The following is a 19,052-nucleotide window of genomic DNA, read 5'->3' as shown; positions in this document are numbered from 1 at the left end:
GCTTTTCCAGGTTTTTGATGGGATCAAAAGCAGTTGATTTACTGCAAACAGCACAGGATACTGCTTATTGGGGATTTCATTTAACTTGAGCTTGATTAAACAGCTAGATTAAGGAAAAAACAAAACTATTCCAACTGAACTTCCAGACCCAGATCTATTCTTAAAAAGCACCATTGCTGTTTAAGCTAAATACAAGTACTTTAGGAACTATTATGCTTCTCATTTCTCTTATGCATAATTCTTACAAATAGCAATTTTAAGTGACACTATAAATGAAGACCAGGTAAAAACACCTTACATTTGCTGCCTTCTTGTAAACAATCTAACTAAACCATGCTAATCAGGTTTGGCATCAGCTTACCAAAAAACAGCATTGAAAATCCTTCTAAACACTGAAGTGAGACCAAAATCTCAGGACCAGGAAGATGTGTTCTGGGTCAGAATTAGAGTGTGACATTTTATTTAAATTCTGACTAAATACAACCGTAACCAAATAGACTAAGGATGTCTGTAGAATTGTAATAGGCTAAATATTTTCAAGCAATGAAAAGAAGAAGAACAGTTTACTTCACTTTTATACTAATGACCTGGAAAATGTCACAGAAATTGAAGCTGGAAAAAAAAATTAAAGTTGGAAAAAAATCAAAAGAAGTTGTAAACACCACTTAATATAAAGGAATATGCTAGGACTACCAGAGGTCAGAAGCAGTGGCAGGAAAGAAAAATAAGCTTTCATTTAAAAGAATGTAAATGGAGAAAAAGGTACAAGCCATAAACTCTATTTAATGGCACATATGGACTCAGAAAGGAACTCATGCCAAAAGCCTGGATGGAACAAAGGGAAAACCCCATGAAATTAATCTGAAATGTGACACAGTGGCATAGCATGCAGGGTGACTTATGCCTGACACACAGAGATCTTCCCCAGGGCACAAGGATATGCTCTCCTCATAGCAAGGGGATACCCACCACCACAAATGACCAAGGGGATACTCAGAAAAAAGCAAGGTTTGTGGGTAAAAGCAGCTCCTCTGGAAACCAAAGCTGGGTATTCTCCAGACAACAGGCACAGCTAGCTAGTTAACCTATGTGGGTGTGATATCAGTATCAATAAAATTGCAGGAGGTAGCTTCATACCCCATCATGGAGATGCCAAGTTTACACCAAACCTGTGTCATCCTGGCCTTGCAGTGCAGATCTGCAACAGGTAGGTTTTTTGGCTATCCACCTCCATCAGCAATGCAGGCTTATGAGGAGAAAACAGCATGCTCTTGCACACTCCATCAGAAAGACTTTATTTTGTGGTTCAAAAAGGTCTGAGTCTTTCCTGAACACCAGAAAGGATTTTTAATGTACCAAACCTACAGACTGTTGAATTTCTACTCTGGTTTTAGCACAGCCCTCCTGGCCACCCTGTCCACCTCGTCCAGGAGGACTAAACCTCCAGGATGGCCACTGCACCAGCAGAATACCAGCACCCATGCAATCCTCCAGATTTCAGCTGCTGGCAGTACAAGTGTTGTCTCTGCTTTCAATCTATTTCTTAACGCACCTGGAAATGTACCTGAACCAGCACTGAACTAGGACTGTCAGCACACAAAGTTGCTGCTAAGGGGGGAAAGTAGAGTGTTTACTTTCACACATTTCTGATGGAGATAAACTGCGTATATAGAGAGCAGAGTGTCCTATTTTCTGCTGCCTTAAATTATCTGACCTGTTTTGGGTTTTTTCTTGTAGTGTCATAGCTTAATAATACTAATTTTTCTGTATAAACTCATGCATATGCAAAAAGAGGTGGAAGGCCTAAATAAGAACACGACTGCTTTATTCAGGCTCTTTGCTAACCATCAGCATAAGATAGGCACAAAAGACCTTGTGTTCACCATGCCTGCCTAGAGGAGAAGCATCTCAAAGCTAATATGTATATGTAGTACAATGCAGATTTTGAAACAGGATCTCATTTCCAGTTGGGGCAAAAGTTTCACCTTATCTGTAAAAAACAGCAATTGTTTTGTGTTTGGTTTAGGTTTCCATACCTACACAGCATTCACAATTTCTGTTCACTTCTGGAGAAAGCAAGCCTATTTCCATCACTAGTGGCCTCTTCAGCATGCAACACAAACCATACAGAGTAGTCAGACTACCTGTCCTCATAGTGTCCAGGTTCTTTCAAGAATATTTTTTTGTTTTAAGTTTATTAGCCAGACCTTGGTGTGAGAAAAGTTTTTGTGGCCTTGAGGTCTTTTTTTATCCTGCCTTACAGCAGTGGAAAGGTTAGCCTCATACCTTCTAGGCTGTTTTCCCAAGTTTAAGGGTTTGTTTGTTATTTTCATTTTTTTCCTCAAACTTATTATTCTCTTTCAAAATGACCCATAAGTCTGCAACCATTGAACCCCAGGGCTCACAAATGCCATTAACTCTGTCATTCATGGTGCTGTCAGGAGTGATAAGAAAATGAAAGAAAAGATCACCTCCATGTAAGAACTTTTGGGCTACATCTTTATTAGTAATAAAATGAGGTACAGATTGATCAGATATGGTATGACTCATGTCCTCAGATGTAACTATTACCCTGCAAAACAGAGTGGTCACAATAAACTGCACATTGGAAACAGCCCGAGGCCTGTGATGGCTCCAAACTAGCCATGTTAAAAATGTGAGAGGGCAAACAACCTTGTGCCTATGCCTTGGCTCACATCCATCTTGTTTAATAAGTCTCTGCTGACAATTGTGGATACATAGCCTTCTTTATTAGAGGGTCTGATCCTGCAAGAGCTTGTATTTAGGCTTTATTATATGATTGATGGTTGGACAACAATGCAATGAGACACCGTGGTGCCTGATTCCTACAGTCCGAGGCAAACTTTCATTACAGTGTTTGTTACCACGTATGACCTAAAAAATACATCAGGACAAAAATATTGATTAAAAGGAAGCACTTCTATAGCTGCCCAGATCAGAAGTATTATTAAAAGAAAAGGCTTCTGCAGGTTAAGAAAGTGACCTGGAAAATAAGTTTTATCTGCCACAAAACATCATTTTGCCCAATTAAAATATATCCCCAAAGAAAAAACTATTAAAGTGCAAAAACCCTGTTGTCAAGGGTCGCAGAAAAATTAGATCTTATTTGATTCCGCCGAAAATGATTTAACAAGAAGAAATGTAAATTCCACAGACCTAAAAATTATTTTTAGCTTCCAGTGCTACAGATGAGTTGCAAAATCTGACCCTATTGTTACAGGCTCAGACCTTCTCTAATTAAGCTCTGACTAGTCATCAAACTGACAATTGATGAAAACAGAACTGCATTTTTCTTAGTATTAAAAAAGACAGGAAGTGTGATAGATTCTTTTTTTTTCTTTTTTTGGCATGGAATGTATGTTCAAAATCAGTTCAACATGGAGACTAACCTGTGGGTTGAGAAATAGTGAGGGCTTTACAGGCAAAGAATCATGGTAACAAAACAGGCTCTGGGCTCAGCTTAGTAGCACAAAGCTCAGCACCAGGCAGGGGTTATTTTATGTAACCTTGTCATTCAGACAAAAATTTTCTAGTAAGATTTATCTTATCAAGTCTAAAATATCAGGAACTCTGCAACTAATAAAAGATGTGTGTGTGAATATGCATATGTAAGGAAAAACCAGAAACACTCTGGCATGTCTCTCATCTGTGTTATTTTGAAGACATGCATGGACTTTATCGACTGCTCAGAGCAAAAGAGAAGGTTGTAAATGTAATAAAGATGTGTGCATAAAAAACGCAAGTCAGATTTATACAGTGCCGTGACTGTCTTTGGAAATGTGGTATATAGTGTGAAGGTTACTGGAGCCAGAACCAATGTGCTGAGCAAACAACAGCAGCAGCCTGCAAGATTACCAGCTTCCCCAGCAGGGAAGGAAGAACCTTCTCTGATGATCTGTGCCTGGAACTGCAGAATCAGAATAAAACTAAGGATTGTTAATAGGAAGTGTAGAGGTTCAAAGAGTTCTAGTTATGACACCACCCAAGGAGGAGTGGAGGGATGAGAATAGCTACCAGCTTTCTCCCACCCACCAGACCAGTGGCTCAGTGTGGTCTGAAGCTGATTTTTGTTCTTTCATCTTTCTGTTTTGGAATCTAGGATTGCCGTACTCCATTTTGTAGTAATGAAATTTCTTAAACTAGACAGGACCTCAAATAAGTCTGGCAGGCACAGGAAAAGCTAGCATCCAAATAAAAGAGGACAGCAGAAAACCCCTTTGTTCATTGCTCTTAGTTTGGCCATGAAGCCCACCCCACCGGTACAGTGTCCCAGACTGGAAGCTGGAACACCACCGCCTGCTTCTGTACTGTCTTTTAGAAGTTAATCTTGTGGCATTTTACAAAGGTTTGTTGTGCCTGTCTTTGAGGTGGGAAGATCTCAGGCTGTGAGAAGGTGTCAGAGCAAGCAGTAGTGGAGGCTAGCCTGGAGCTGGCCTGTAAGGCCAGATCCCTCCCTGAGGCCATGATGCTGCATCCAAACCTGTGGAAAATGCAACAGCAGGTACAGACATCTTCAGTGGGAACATGGAAAAATCAAAACTATTATCATAACCCAGCAAGATAAAGTTCACTCTGGAAAGAGGCAACCTAATGTGTTTCTAAATGACATGCTGAGTGGAAGCAGGAACATAGGAAACATGGGAACTCAAAGATGGACTGAGCTGACAGAGGAAAACACATTAAAAGACACATTCCCAGTGTTAGGGCAGCCAGGCTGGCCACTGCCATACAGACCTGCCTAAGCAGGGTACCCTGGCAGGCAACACCCAACCCATACCACAATTCTGGTGATGCTTGAACCACCAGACTCAGTTCCCTTCATTACCATAGAGACATTGTAGAAAGCTAAGAAAATCTGGGGGAATTTTGAAAATAACATCAAAACCTCCGAGAGGACTAGATAGCCTGGATTTTTGGGAAAGATTAAAAGCTAAATACGGACATCATTGGGTGACGTGCACTAAGTAAAATGCAAAGAAGCATAAGAGCACCCTGCAAATATCTGAAGGAGATATACACCCACAACAAAGAGAACAGACTTCTTTATCATAAATTAGGAAGGAATATAATTGCAGGCAATGGTATGGTATGGTATTAAAAAAAGGAAAATTAAAACTGATTATCAAAGAAAAATATCTTTGCAACAGGGATTTATTAGTCTATGGTTAAATGTCCCATAAGGTATGCTCCTATGCTTGTTAAATTTAAAAACAATAACAAATGATCAAGCAACAAATTTAAAATAAAGACAATTCTTCTCCTGAGGGGAAAAATGGGCTGAATGACCCCACATCTTAAATGTTTGTCTGCATTAAGCACTACTAAGTAAAATAAAAAAAAAAAGGGCCTAAACTAACCCTAAATTTAGATTCAGAAATCTTAAAATGATCAGTATCATTTGATCCAGAGCTGTAAGTAGTTTACAGCAGTTACAGCTGTTGCAACAAACAAGGCAAAGATTTATTATGTAAGCAATTAAACATCCATTATACACAATACATTGTGTTCTCTGGCTTGCCAAGAATGACAAAAACACACTGAACAGTGCTAAGGTTGAAACAGACCCTGCAACCCAAACTTGGCTAGAACAGTACAAGAACAGGATTGTGCTGCCAGGCTTTGTAAGATAGTGCTGACACACAGTCAAATAAATAGTACTGGTGGAATATAGAACATGAAGTTACGCCTCAGAGACCCCCTCTACACACAAGACTGTGAAGACATGCAATTCTTGTTTTGATTTAAAAGACAACTTGCAACCAACACCTGCTGTGATGGATTTTCACAAGTTCCTCTCTGCAGCTTGGAGGTCTAGCATGTTTCAAGGCACCAGTCACTTCCCCTGGAAGCCTGTCAGAAGAAAATACCAAAAGAAGACTGACTTCCTACTCCAACATGGCTGGTACACTTCAGTTAAGCTGCACCTTGGGCTTTTGTGGAAAATCTAGAGCAGAGACTGGTCAACAAGAACAGGGCGTGGGAAGAACAGGCCATTTCCTCTTCCCTTGTGGCCATGGTGGTAGGGCAGACCAGCCTTGCCACACTGAAGAACCAGGAGTTAATTAACACCTCTTTAAAGCATTGTAATACAATCTCGGTGTCTAATAAACCTTTTTACAGAAGCAAACACAGCATCTTTCTTCTCCCAACAAATCTGTCATTTTAAATAGATTTCTGGAAAGCACACCACACTGTTACAAAACCAAAATAAAAGTTATGTTCTTCATATATTATGATCATTTCACATGCTGGCATTCTACAACTGTTGCTGAAGTGGAATTAAATGGCAGGATATGGATTTACAGAGACAGCATTACATCCCCAAGTCAAAAATCTAAAATAGTTAGCTAATGCGATGGACAGGTTAAAGAGTGCTGTTAAAAAAAAGTTTGATATTGTAAACTCACCTCATGTTTGTACACACTGATGTGTTGTTTAGGGTTAACTTAGGTGACAATGGTTGGATTTAACCCTCCTTTTTAGTGTAATGCAAGAAAGGATCACAGAGATTTACCAGCAGCACTGATGGGGTGTTTACAGCATTTTCAGTTTGCTACTGTACTTCCCATCTCTCCTTCTGGTGCCTTCCTAATGGGCAACTCTAAGCAGACAAATTAGCTGAGAGGTCTTTTTATGTCTTCTGAGAGGAGCTGTCTAAAGGCTGTGATAGTTCTATTTATTGTACAGTGTCAAAACATAAGGTCCAAGCTATTTATATTTTCTTCTTGTTGGCACAGACATGGGAAGCAAAGTAAGCTCATGGGGTGGCCTTTGCCCTCTCCCAGGTTATGCTCATTATGGCACAGAAAATGTACCCTTCCATTTAATGCATTATAATTTTCAGTGCTGGATCCACCCTAACTTTCTGCTACCTACACATATTTAATGTTAATTAAAAATATTGCATTATGGAGACCACGAAAAAGCTGTCCAATACACATGGTAAGTAGCATTAAAGATTTTAAGACTGGAAAGCTCTAAAAAAAGGTTGAAATAATAAATCTTTTTAAAACTGATCGATTTGCCCAGAGTAGTTTTAACACAAAATATCTTGAATATCCTCCATCCATTTTCCAACCACCTATCATTCACAAGACTATCAGATTGTTAGGAAACATTGATTTGTTTCCCTAATTAACAAAGATTAATTAAGATTTTCCCAACAAGTTTGGGGATGGGTTTAATTTCCTACCTGTCCAGTAGCACAATTTTACCACAAGCAAAGTAATCCATGAATTCTGGCTCTCTGGATGCCCACTTGTTGTGTACTCTGTATTTTTATTAAACAGAGATTGCTTGACTGTAACTGACATTTGAAGAACAGAGAAATTATTAGCTCTCATATGGAATTTTTTAATGTATCCACATATATTAGGACCAAAACTTGAGTATGAACCAGGAAGCAGTATGGGTATGAAAGCTAAAGGGACAGATAACTCACTGTGATTCTTCACACATGCCCTCACTTAGTCAAGTTCAGTGGCAAGATCATGGCCAGTTGCTACGATACTGTGATTCCCTTCATGCATTTAACTAAAATATTGAAGTCACTATTTTACCAGGTTTACATGCTTCCCAAAAAAAAGCAACATTCCTGTGGCTCTTATCTGCTATTCTTACATGCTACGTAGTTGATTGATCTCATTGCTAATATGATTGTGTGATTCTTGGAATTTGCTTCTCCTGTATTTCGCAAGAAATCGTGTTGATACTGAATGAGGCTTTTGAGTCTGTGATTATTTTTGTCTAACATGGGTAACCCTCTTGTACCGCACATGATGGTGTTTTTCTGTTGTTGTCTTTAGTACCTCTAACTTACCTCGGAAAAGTAGAAATTTCCCCCGGATCACTGATTTCCCTAGGAATTCTTTGAACAGGTAAGTACTGCCTGCAGAAAATGCAGTTCCTCAAAATCTAAAGCTGTCCTAAATGAACAATGCCTCTAAGTCTTGTTAGAATCATTTATTTGGGACAGGATACTGGATTTGAAAATAGCACATTTGTGTTTGTACAATGCTTTGAAGGTGCAAAGTGCTACATTTTCTCATCCTTGGCCATCACCACGATTTTGGTGAATTCTCATACAATGTATAACACAAGACTTAGTTAAAGATGTAGTGTTTTCAGCAGGAATTGGGCATTAACAGAACTGCTGTCATGTTAAGGCAGATCGATGACAATATCCTGCAAAGGAACCACATTTAACTGAGCTGTCAACAAATCAGGGTTGGAGGAGAGCAAATGGCCGGTTCTCCCTCATGCTGTTCAAACAACAAAACTGCCAGGCGCACATGCTTGCAGCTGAGAAAACACAGGCATTAAGGTCTATTTTCTTTTCTGATTAAAACAACTGTTTTATCAGTTGAAGTCCTGACAGCTTCCAGGAGCTTCTGTCTGCTTACTGGGTCCTGTTGCTTCTGGTCTGCTATCTTCCTGTATCTTCCTTCCTAGCTCAATTTCTCACCCATGTTCCCAGCTGACTCTTTTCACTTTTGAAACATACTCAAACCCAGTCCTATTACTTCTCAAGTTCACAGTCAGAGGTTTTGCCAAAAGAGGCTGATCTAGTGAAATGGCCTTACTTTTGTCTTTCTTTCTACCTGATCCATAGCTGCCCTGCCTCCCCTCCTAGACACAGTCTTTCTTATTTCAGGTTCACTGACTGTTCAAAATCTCACATTCATTTGCCTCTTTTTCTTCCTAACTATGCCACCACAACTCTTAAGCTTTACACAAATCCTTCCTTTCCTTCATTCCCTTGTTAAAAATATTTCCTTAATTGCCATTCACCCTTCTAGAGTCCAACTGAAACTGCTTTCACGTGACTGTAATGAACAAGTGACACGTGGACAGCTTACTGATAAAGAGGAAAGGCTTCTTCTTTCATTATGTGCTTGCCAAGTTTGATATTGTTAGTCACACTCTCTCTGTCCTTTCGTTCTGTAATTTTCCTTTCAGCTTTCAAGAATATTTGCTTTTTTGAGGCTTCACCTTCCACTCTGACCATAGTGTTTTGGTGTTTCTGCTGCCTTCTCTCTCTGTGTGGACTTGCTTCTTCTACTGTGTGTGTTTGCCTTATCCACAAAACCCTTCATTTCTGAACTTGGACTATACTTAACTCTCCTCCTTTGTTGCTGCCATGGTTTCATTGCCATTCCTGGATGATCCTGTACCAGTCCTTCCCTCTAGTACTTGTTGTATCCTCTGATGCCAAGCTGGAAGGTTATTCCTCTTCTCCCTGAAAGCTACTTTAGTTCACCACTCTCTTATCAGTGTCATCTCCGACTTTCAAATGGCTTTAAAAATTATAACACAAGACATGGAGACTCCTAATGAAGTTTAAAATTCAGAGAGTCACATAGCAGAAGGATTGGGATCAATCTTTGTGTCTGAGATAAGAGTAAACATGGAAGGGGCATCAGACCTTCAGAAGAGACCTGCCAAGAGAAAGACTACATTAGACCACAGTCTAGGGAACACCGGGGTAAGACGCAGACTGGGACAACTGACTGTGAAGTGCTGGGTCAGGTCAGGCTTGGCTACTCTGGTCACAGCCCCCAAGCTCCCTGCGACTCATATGCTTTGTTCAGCTGGTGGGTCTCAGACTTGAAAACCTGCAAGGTTTTCCATCTTGGAGGAAAGGAGATGGGGCAGGCAAGACTTAGGAGTTAGGCAATAAAGGTTTAGGGGTTTGGGAGGTGTGACAGTATGCTGAAGGGAGAAAAAGCTCTTGGTTAGATGCAAATGGTGGAATGAATCTTTTAATTAGGAACTTTGACTGTCCCTGGAGCAGCCAATGCTGCCTGAGAAACTGATTGTCCAGATGTGCCTTCTCAACACAGTAATACCCTGTCCTTATTGCCAAGTTATCTGACTCCCCTTTTTGTTTTCTTTGTGTTCTTCACTGCCCCTGTCCGAAGAGGGGATGGGACACGAGGAAGGGTGCAAGTAGAATGCCATATTTACGCGTTCACACTGTCTTTTTGTCAGCTCGGGCGGGGAAAGGGCCAGAACATAGGGCGGAGCATGAGACAGACAAGCAGGGGAACAAACCAGGATCGGGACATGGACAAAAGGGGGAGGAGTGGAGGAAGCAGGGAGCAGGCAAACTCATGGCAAGCCTGGGCACGACCAGGTTGTGCACTGTGGTGTAGTGTGAATACAATGAAACCACAGTAAAGTCCATATGATAACTGTAAGGTCCATATAATAAAGTTCTGCCAATTGCTGTATGCTTTTCTCCATGCCTGGGAACTGTTCCCATCCTGAATCTTGCTCCTTCACACTTCACTATATTTTGTTCTGCTCTGAGTGCTGGGTTAACCAGAATGTCCCTGCCTACCACACTGTTTCATTTGTCTACCACACCACCTTCTTTTCTTCCTCAAATCTTGTTGAAGGACAGGTTAGGGCCTATGAATTAAGCAGCAGATTGAGGATTGCTAGATTCTCAGGAATCCTCATGAAATGAAAAGTGCTTTCCTTCCCCATATAAATTACTGTGAAGATGCTCCATGACTCAAGATGCACTGAGACATAATCTATCTTTTTAACACACTGTCATTTTAGGTTGTTTTTGAAAAATTTTAACACCTTTCAAAGTAAAAAAAATAAATAAAATTGTGCATAGATAATCTCCTCAATTCTCTGCTTATGTAAAATTGTGGAAGGAATGTTAAAGATTTTGAGCAAGTTTTATCTAATTAACAACTAGGACTTAATTACTTCTTTCCTGAAAGATGAACCTCTGGCCGATAATTTTATGAGGATGGTGTGCCTTGAGCAAACCACAGAAAATAGTCTTCTGCCCAAGCTAAAGAAAAAAGAAGTTCCATCATATAGATTGTTGCGAGTTTTGCACATGGGTTGTATTTATAAAAATTCTTTGCTGTCTAGCATAGGCAGGCAACCAAAATTGAAATCAGAGAAAGTAGCAGATGAACTAAGAAAACATCCATGAGTAAATTCTTGCTTCTACATTGTGAGATCTATTTCATGTTCAACCATTTTATTAACCAAGACATTCCCCTCCACCCCATTCCTTTCCTTTTGTACCCCCAGCAATTTAAGGAGATTCTTTCTGTGGATTATCTAATAGCAGGGAAGGTATTGTATTCATGCACCATTATCACTTCTCCTGTCACATGAGATATATTATAAGGGGTTTCAGGCAAAATATTTTGTCTTGGATATAGAAATGAATTACCTATCTATTCTGTGAAAGAAGTGACAAGCTAAACCAGAAACACAGCAGCAAAGACTCATGAAGTTTCCAGACTGGATTCAGCTTAGAATTAAACATTTCTTATGATCTTTATGAATCTGTACTCACAGTGGTGGCTGAATCTTCGTGATCATGTTAACTCTTACAAGGGTGTTTATTTATTGACTTATTTAAAAAAACCCTGAAGCCTGCTGCTGCAGTACTTGTGCGAACAAAAGTGGAAAAATATGGGGAGCCTTAATTCAGAGTGATGTCAGTGAGTACAAGTATCAGGATCAGGTTCTTATGTAGCCCATTTTCATTTTCTGATTGATTTTCCAATTTTGTTTGTTTTATTGTGAGTTTAGAATTGTTATAGTTAGTTTAGAATTGTTATTGTTAGTTTAGAATTTGAGCTAATTTTGACTGGTCAATATTCTTTGCATGGGAAAGTAATTAAATTTTATTAGATCAGTTGTGGTCTCTTACCCCACTTTGTTACCAATGCTCCTTTTTCGATCACAAGAGTGGTGACCTATAGCCTGTGAGTTCAGCAGAAAGCTATTTCTCTGTAAAATTCCACAGGATGGATATAAACCTGAAGTTCCCCCCTCCTCCATTCCACTAATTTGCTTATAGTTCCTTAATTAAAAAAAAAAGTCAATTCAAACAAGACAAAATTACTCAGGATTTAACACACCAATACATATTTTGACATGTAAGTTTATCTTGGGACAAATGCACTTATGTTCTCCTGTTTAGTACCACATGTTGGTTTACATTTCCAAAATAAGTTTGCAAATAAGATTGTCCTTAATGCCATGTGATGCTTCCTAGTCATGAACTGTATTAAAAAGAAAAGGAAGGTAAAAGCACATATGTATGTATATATATATGTAAAAAGATGTACGGGTAAATATATTTTTTAACCTTACATCTTTATATAAATGCAGGTTTATGCAAAGACATATACATAAGTCCCTTGTTTGTAGCCCTTCTTTACAATAATGATTTTAGTCAAAGTTCCAAAATATGGATTTCATTTAGGATTAACCAAACAATTAGTAAGGCAATAGCAATTTACTGTTATAAACATATCAAAAAATATGTCCCTTTTACAATAAACTTAAAATAACGTTTGTAAATAGCAAATGGAATCCAAAATTTTCTAACTGTCTCAGTAAAATGTAATTAGATGCAGGGTTAGGAATTTTAATTCCAAACATTCACCTTTAATGTTGGAACATGGTCCTGAATGAGTTCCTAGACTGTTTAAGTAAATGTGCATACTAACGAGGTTGTAAAACATAGGATTCAATCTTGTTAACATTCCCTTCTAGAATTATGACATTGGAAGAACTTGACTTCAGAAGGAAAAAGGGGATTATATAAAATGATTATTTATCTTCCTCTATTTCATGCATTTTTACACTGTTGTGAATGACTATGTCCTTAGAGTAAGAAATTATATAATGAGTGAGATAAAAATACTGGAATAACTCAATGCATTCTATACTAAAAATTGAGTTTCTAGGGCAACTTGATCAAGAAAAGCATGAAAAAATACCAAGAAATAAGGTATTTTTAAAGTGATACTGCCAGGGAGGAATTTCGAACAAATTTGCAGTCAAGTGAGGCTCATGACTAATAGCTGTCCAAGGCTTGCTCCAGACCCTTTTTGCTTTAGGTCTGTGAAGCTTAAAGAAAGAGGCAATTTTTAAAGAGGTTCAAGGGAAATATTTCTCTGTGCGGATATGCAGGCTAAGCCAGCCAACTGTGCAGCTACAACTGGGGGCTTTGAATGTGAAGTGCCTGCGGAGACCAGCCACCAGCTGTGTATATCTACCTCCTCCAGCATCACACACAGCACAGAGGAGTGACTTTTTCCAGACAGGAACACTTTTGACTCTTATGCAACTTGGGATCAGCAGTGGGCAGTGGGGTGCACTCAACACACTAATAAACTCCTGATGTCAGATCCACCCTAAATCTCCCGCTTCAGGGAGTGAAGAACTTCATGAGCAAAGAGCAGATCAGGGACAGGCAACATGCAGCAGCATGTTGGACCTGCCCCTTGCCTCCAAAACCACCTCACTGCTCCCCCTCCAGCCTACCTAGTCCCTCAGACCCACAGAGGGGAGGGCAGAGGTGGAGGTGCCAAGAGGCAGAGGATGAGGGAAGAGGAGGAGGAAGAAGGTGGAGCGAGCCAGCCTTGGCAAGCCAAAGTTGCTAAATGCTGTGTTCAGATGGTCAGATTTTTTTCACAGATTTGCTCTCCTTGCCCTTTGTCCTCTATCTTATTTTGGGACAGTTAATTACTCACATGTGTGCAGACAGTTTTCAACCTTATACTGCTAAAGATTATCCTTGTATTTTTTTTAGACTAATATTCCAGAGTCACTCAGAGTTCTAATCCCACTGTCCTGAGCGACCAAGCCCTTTCATGGGTTGCTTTCTTTCCATACCTTGTTTCACAAAGGCAAATGTGATACAAGTGATACAAGTCTAATTTATGTCTTTTTTAGAAAAATAATCCCCTTTTGTTTCTCCAAATGGTACTGAAACGTGAAGTTAATACAAGTACACAAAGATAATGAAGGGTGTTTCTGCCAAGGTCTGTGCTGCCTCATTTGTGCCTCATGCAGAGTGTTGAACTAAGTAAAAACTTCATCTGCATCAAATGTAGTGAACTTAACTGACTTCCTTGAAGATTTATAAATGAGAGGCCAGTGAGCCAGGCTGTGAGGTTGCTTGGAGAAATTCCCCAGTCATTCTGGCACCAGGCACAGGAGATGCAGCTGATCAGTAAATTCCAAATCACTTGATTTCATTTTCTCTGGAAGATTATCAATCAGAGTCTAGTATACAAATAAACAACTGCCATGCAGATCCAAACTTCAAACATAAGAAAAACAAGGGAGTAAAAGATTTGCACATATCTTGAGCACCATTTTCCAAGAAATCCCTCAGAAGTAACTCTGTCTCAGAGAAGGTTATTAAGAAAGAAAAAAAAGCAATCTAAAGGTCCTTCATTTCATCTCATACAAAATACCATATGTTTTTGCATGCTTCATTAATGCTTCCTGGTTTACTGTCCAGAAACACACAGTGAGTTCAACCTTCAGGGGTCAGCAGTGCTCAGCACATCTATGAACTGAGCTTTAAGTGATTGTGGGGACTATTGAGTAAGGGCTGACTGCTGAATATTAATCCTGTAGTTTTAGGTTGGACCCTTTGGATTCTGAAGACCAGCTAAGTTCATATCATTCCCCATCTTGCAAGTACCACTAATCACCTGTACAGTGCTCTTCTCAGAAATAAAATAGTATTTCGTTCAGAGAGTGCACATGGAGATTATTCTTGTAAATAGAGTTGCTAGACTGCAAAACTCTCTGTTTACTCATAGTTTTGAAATCAGATAAATACAGTAGCCTTTTCTGAGCTTTCTAGTGCAGAAAGTCCTGTGTCTTATGAGTGAAAATATTCATTTTCCTGAAAGCCTGTCTGACTATCAGACTATCTGCACACAGTTTGAAATTAAATTCGCTAAATGCAGCAGTTTCTGTGGCTGCACTGAAATGCAAGCAGTATAAAGAGAGGTTGCTGCTTCGCTGTCTCATTTTTATGCCCAGTGGTCTTTCATAGACTGTTCTGTCTGAATTTGAGTATTAGTAGATTACCTTCAAATTACAGTAAATTAGAGCTCAGGATTTACTTACAGTGTCATACCTTACTCCACTAGAAGCCTAACAATTTAAATGTAAGGGAGCACAATCTTCATAGTTTTGCTCTGTCTTGAGAATGTGCTGTTTATGGACTCTTTTTAGCATACTTAGGCACACATGCATGCAAAGCCAAGAGGTTGAAGTGAAATGATTCAAACAATGTTACAGCATTATTGCTATTCCAGGCTTTCTTATTCTTGTTAAATGACAGTGGATTGAATAAAAAGGGATAAGAAATGGGATGGATATGAAAATATAATGATGGTAGTATAATAAATTAATGCTTACCATTTCCTGAGTGTTTGCAAAATCTGTCTCTTTCGAGCTACACTGCACCAAAAGCATTATAATATTAATCAGAACAATACAAAGGAATATATATTTGTATCAAAATCTACCTAGAGAAATGATCATTCCTGTTCCCTAAAAACAAAACCAAAATAAAAAAAAATAGGAGGATATTTTTGTCTCATTGAAACAGTACACAATACACTGCTAATGCTTCTGCATATACAAAGAGGTGTGTTTATATCTGGTTAAAAATACAGCCTGAGCCTTAGCACATTGTCTTGCATGTACAATTTTATTGCATGCACAGTTTTATTGCATGCAGAATAAACTACTCTATCTAACTAAGAATCACAGCCATAACCCTCAGTGTACTTTTATTTGACCTCAAATGAACATAAAAAAGGAGTTCATAGAGCAGCCATTTCTTCGCTATTTCTGCAGCATCTCTCAAGGCACTGGCAGTGCAGTCTCAGTGTAGAACGTGTTAGTGCTTCTGAAACATGTTATTAGAGTAAGTCTTGAACTGAACTTGACTTTGTTTTATGTTTAATGACAGGATGTCAAAAATATTTTCATCTGTATTAATATAGTTGCTGTAATGAAAATACTTTAAGTCATTTATTGTTTTGATCCCATGCAGTTAGTCACACCATCCAGTCTATAAGTACTGATTCTTGTGTACACTGCAATCCGTCTCTCACCCCTGTCACACCTAGGTGACTTACCACAAGGGAGTAACATATCTTGAATCCAGGTTTAGCCACAAAATAATCATCAGATTTGAAGGTTATCTTTATGTGATTTGTTCTTGATGTTATTCTTGGAGGTATTTCCTTGTGTCCACACCACCGTCCTCGTATAACTGTGCTGGTCTCCGATACATCTTCTACTTCCACAAAGTCATACCTGAAAACCAGTAGGAAGAATTAGTTTTTGCTAACTCTGGTTACAGAGGGCGGTTGCAAATTAATGGGAAGGAGCACAGCTGGAGACACAAAGACAAGTGTCCCCTGTTTTCCACTCCAAAACATCAGACTAAATATCACAAATGGTGGGCCATGCTTGTACAGCACAAAATACACTAATCTGAAAGCTACTGCCTGAGTACTCAAATGAGTGATTTCTGGGCTCCTGGAACATGACAGACAGTATTTTCTAACACATTAAAATAGCAATGAGAGGCACTTGCATGTGCTTAGTATACAGTAAGCATACACTTTGTGTTTCATGTGGTGGGTAAATAATTTAGAAACCTGATAAAATATTATTTAAGGCAGGCTCCCAAGCTGAGCAGCTGCAAGCACTTGTGTACTTTCTGGTGGTCACCCAAATCTCTACAGCAGCAGACAAGTATCCCACCTGCTGTGTCAGTCACAGGGCTGGAGCTGGGTGGCCACTGTGCCAGGAGCAAAGGGATATGCTGGAAGGACACAGGGCAGTGCGCGCTGCTGAAAGGTGCTTTTTAGCACCTTCCTTGTAGGTGGCACAGCGCTCCTGTAGGTGGTTTGAAAAGACTTATATCAAGCTTTCAAGCAGAAAAGTATGCTGGCTCTCTGTGTGCTGTGGTGGGGACTCCGTTGTTCACATGGATGCTGTCACCAGGGAAAATACAACAGCATGTCTTGTCCTGTGCAAGGTCACAACTTAGCCAGGCACCTGGGGCACAGCAGTGGCACCCTGAGGCCAAAGAGGGATCTGACAGGAGCAGCAGGCACTACCCCCACCAATAAGGGGATACAGTAGCAGCACTTGCTGCCCCAGTTTTTGTATTCACTCGCTTGGGTCATTTATTGAATTCATTTATTGGTCTGGAGAATAAAGAAGGCAGAGAATAAAGTTCTGATTTTACTACATCTATGACAAAAACAGTTTCTCAGTATCAGTGAAGCCAGAATTAGGCTCCACACATTGCAGCCGGTGAGAGAGAGGTGATGACAAGAGGGGCAGGTTGAGCACCATCCTGATGGTGCAATTGAGCCTTAAAATTTTGGCGATCTTTACCAGGAAAGTTTTCTATTATCAGAGCGTCACCCTCAAAGAGGGAGTTTAAGACTGCTAACTGATTCTTGCTAGCAATGCGCTCCTCCCTGCCCCGGGCCTGTGGGCCAAGCACCCTCTTCCCTGCCCAGTTGTGGGAGCTGAATAGCACTGTAAATAACAGACCTGCTTTTCTTTTTCTGCTGAGAGCCCATGAGAAAAAACCCACAAGTACTGTGCAGTTTGAGAATATCAGCACTGCTTCTTTTATATTCACCAACCCCAAATTGCACAGAACAGAAAATAACAGATTCACGATGAGCAAATCACTTCCATCTGCCCAAACTCTGCTGAAACATTCTTTTTTTGTAACACGCCAAAATTTAGTTCCAGGCAGAGGTAGACTTGTCTCAATCTCTCCCCCCCCCCCCCCCCCCCCCCGTCCTCAGCTCCCACTCCCTCATGGTGATGGATGTGGTACCAGCAGAGCTCTGTGCTGCCCACAAGAGCATCCGCCACTGCCCCCCAGGCAGCACGGCAGCCGTAAATGTCTATTGTAACATAGGGGGGTGCAGTGTTCAGCATGAGATAACCTTGTAAGCTTTGGTGAAAGCTGTCCTGACTGGCCCCCCCACTCTTTGAGGCCAGAAGCCAGAATAACTGGTAGCAAAAACATGAAAATCCATGGACTTTTAAGGATTATTTCTGCTTTCAACAACAGAGGCTTTGTTGCAACAATCATGGAAGTAGGTATATTCTCGGTTGTTTCTGTGCATCCAAGGAGCCTCAGAGGCTGGGTGATTTAATTGCTTTTCAGAATCATCTCTTATCAAGTGCCTGTGGAAATGCTAACAGAATTTCTAGAAAATTCCGTAAAACCTTGAATATTTACCCTCCTTCTTCAGAAGCTCAGAAGAAATATAGCTCTGCTAAAATATACCTTTTCATTCTGCAGCCTGAGTGAATTTCAATCAGTTCAGTCTTAATCGTATGCAAATTACAATAATTAGCATTAATGAAAAATTGAAAGAAAATACTAGGATGTTTCTGGAGAAAAAAAGCATAAGGTCAAAAGCAAATACAAAAGCAAGGTAATGTGCAGAGGTCCTGAATTACTTGTCCAGTATGCACAGCCTTCAAGCATATGCTTATCTCCAAGCATTCATTTCAATTAAACCACGCCTGGCTGTCTCACTAAAGCAGCGCTGCAGGGATTGTCAGGGACTGAAGTTGCAGAAAGGATCTAGTGTTGAAAAATATATTGAGCATTAGCAAAAAATCTAACTGCACACAGTACTTAATAGGTTTAAAGACATCACAAGCTGTCTGTCCAAGAAATTCCTCACTCTGGAAGTAATACTATCCAAATAAAGGTCTTCCAGAAACTAGAGAAAGCTTTATTGCAGAAAAGGATGTGATATTTCTCCAGCTTCTATAGACACTTTTGATGATTTAAGGTCTTGGCTTCTCTCTGCATCCTAAATTAGCTGCTCTGGAAAAAGCAGGTAGACTGTCTTCCAAGATGGTCTCCAAATCCATAATGCCAGTAACAGCTTGACTTTCCCTCTCTGCGCCACCACTTTTTCTGGCTTTTGACAGAGAATACTTCATCTTTTTTTCCACAGTAAATTAGCCCTCTGTTTTAAAGTTGCAATGCTTTAAGGTCAGCCACAGTTTATCCACTATGTAAATATTAACAGGCTGCTTCTGTGTGCATTAGGCTCTGAATCTGGGAAAACATTTGGGGTACTAGGAGGTAACTATTGTTACTGACTCTGCTGCTGATCTTGGACCAACAGCACCAGAGCATAGCAGACCTGCCAGGGAGCAGGGAA

At 39.9% G+C, this 19,052-nt stretch overlaps 1 protein-coding gene across 6 annotated transcripts in view; it reads right to left on the bottom strand.

Moving 5' to 3' along the window:
- Positions 1 to 19,052, bottom strand: part of PDGFD (platelet derived growth factor D) — a 141,809-nt gene that overhangs the window by 41,354 nt on the left and 81,403 nt on the right. For 4 of the 6 annotated variants that reach the window (XM_027677329.1, XM_027677330.1, XM_027677334.1 and 1 more), the window contains exons 3-4: positions 15,966 to 16,146; positions 15,238 to 15,279 (exon numbers count right to left, since the gene is read on the bottom strand). In XM_027677329.1, the coding sequence (XP_027533130.1) occupies positions 15,238 to 15,279; positions 15,966 to 16,146 (223 nt within the window). The remainder of the gene's footprint in view (positions 1 to 15,237; positions 15,280 to 15,965; positions 16,147 to 19,052) is intronic. The other 2 variants (XM_027677331.1, XM_027677332.1) reach the window with 1 other exon arrangement.

Source organism: Neopelma chrysocephalum, unplaced genomic scaffold, assembly GCF_003984885.1.
Source record: "Neopelma chrysocephalum unplaced genomic scaffold, ASM398488v2 Primary Assembly neopelma1_43, whole genome shotgun sequence".
Taxonomy (NCBI): Eukaryota; Metazoa; Chordata; class Aves; order Passeriformes; family Pipridae; genus Neopelma; species Neopelma chrysocephalum.
The sequence above is the reverse complement of the archived record's forward strand: the minus strand, read 5'-3'. Positions and strand labels throughout refer to the sequence as shown.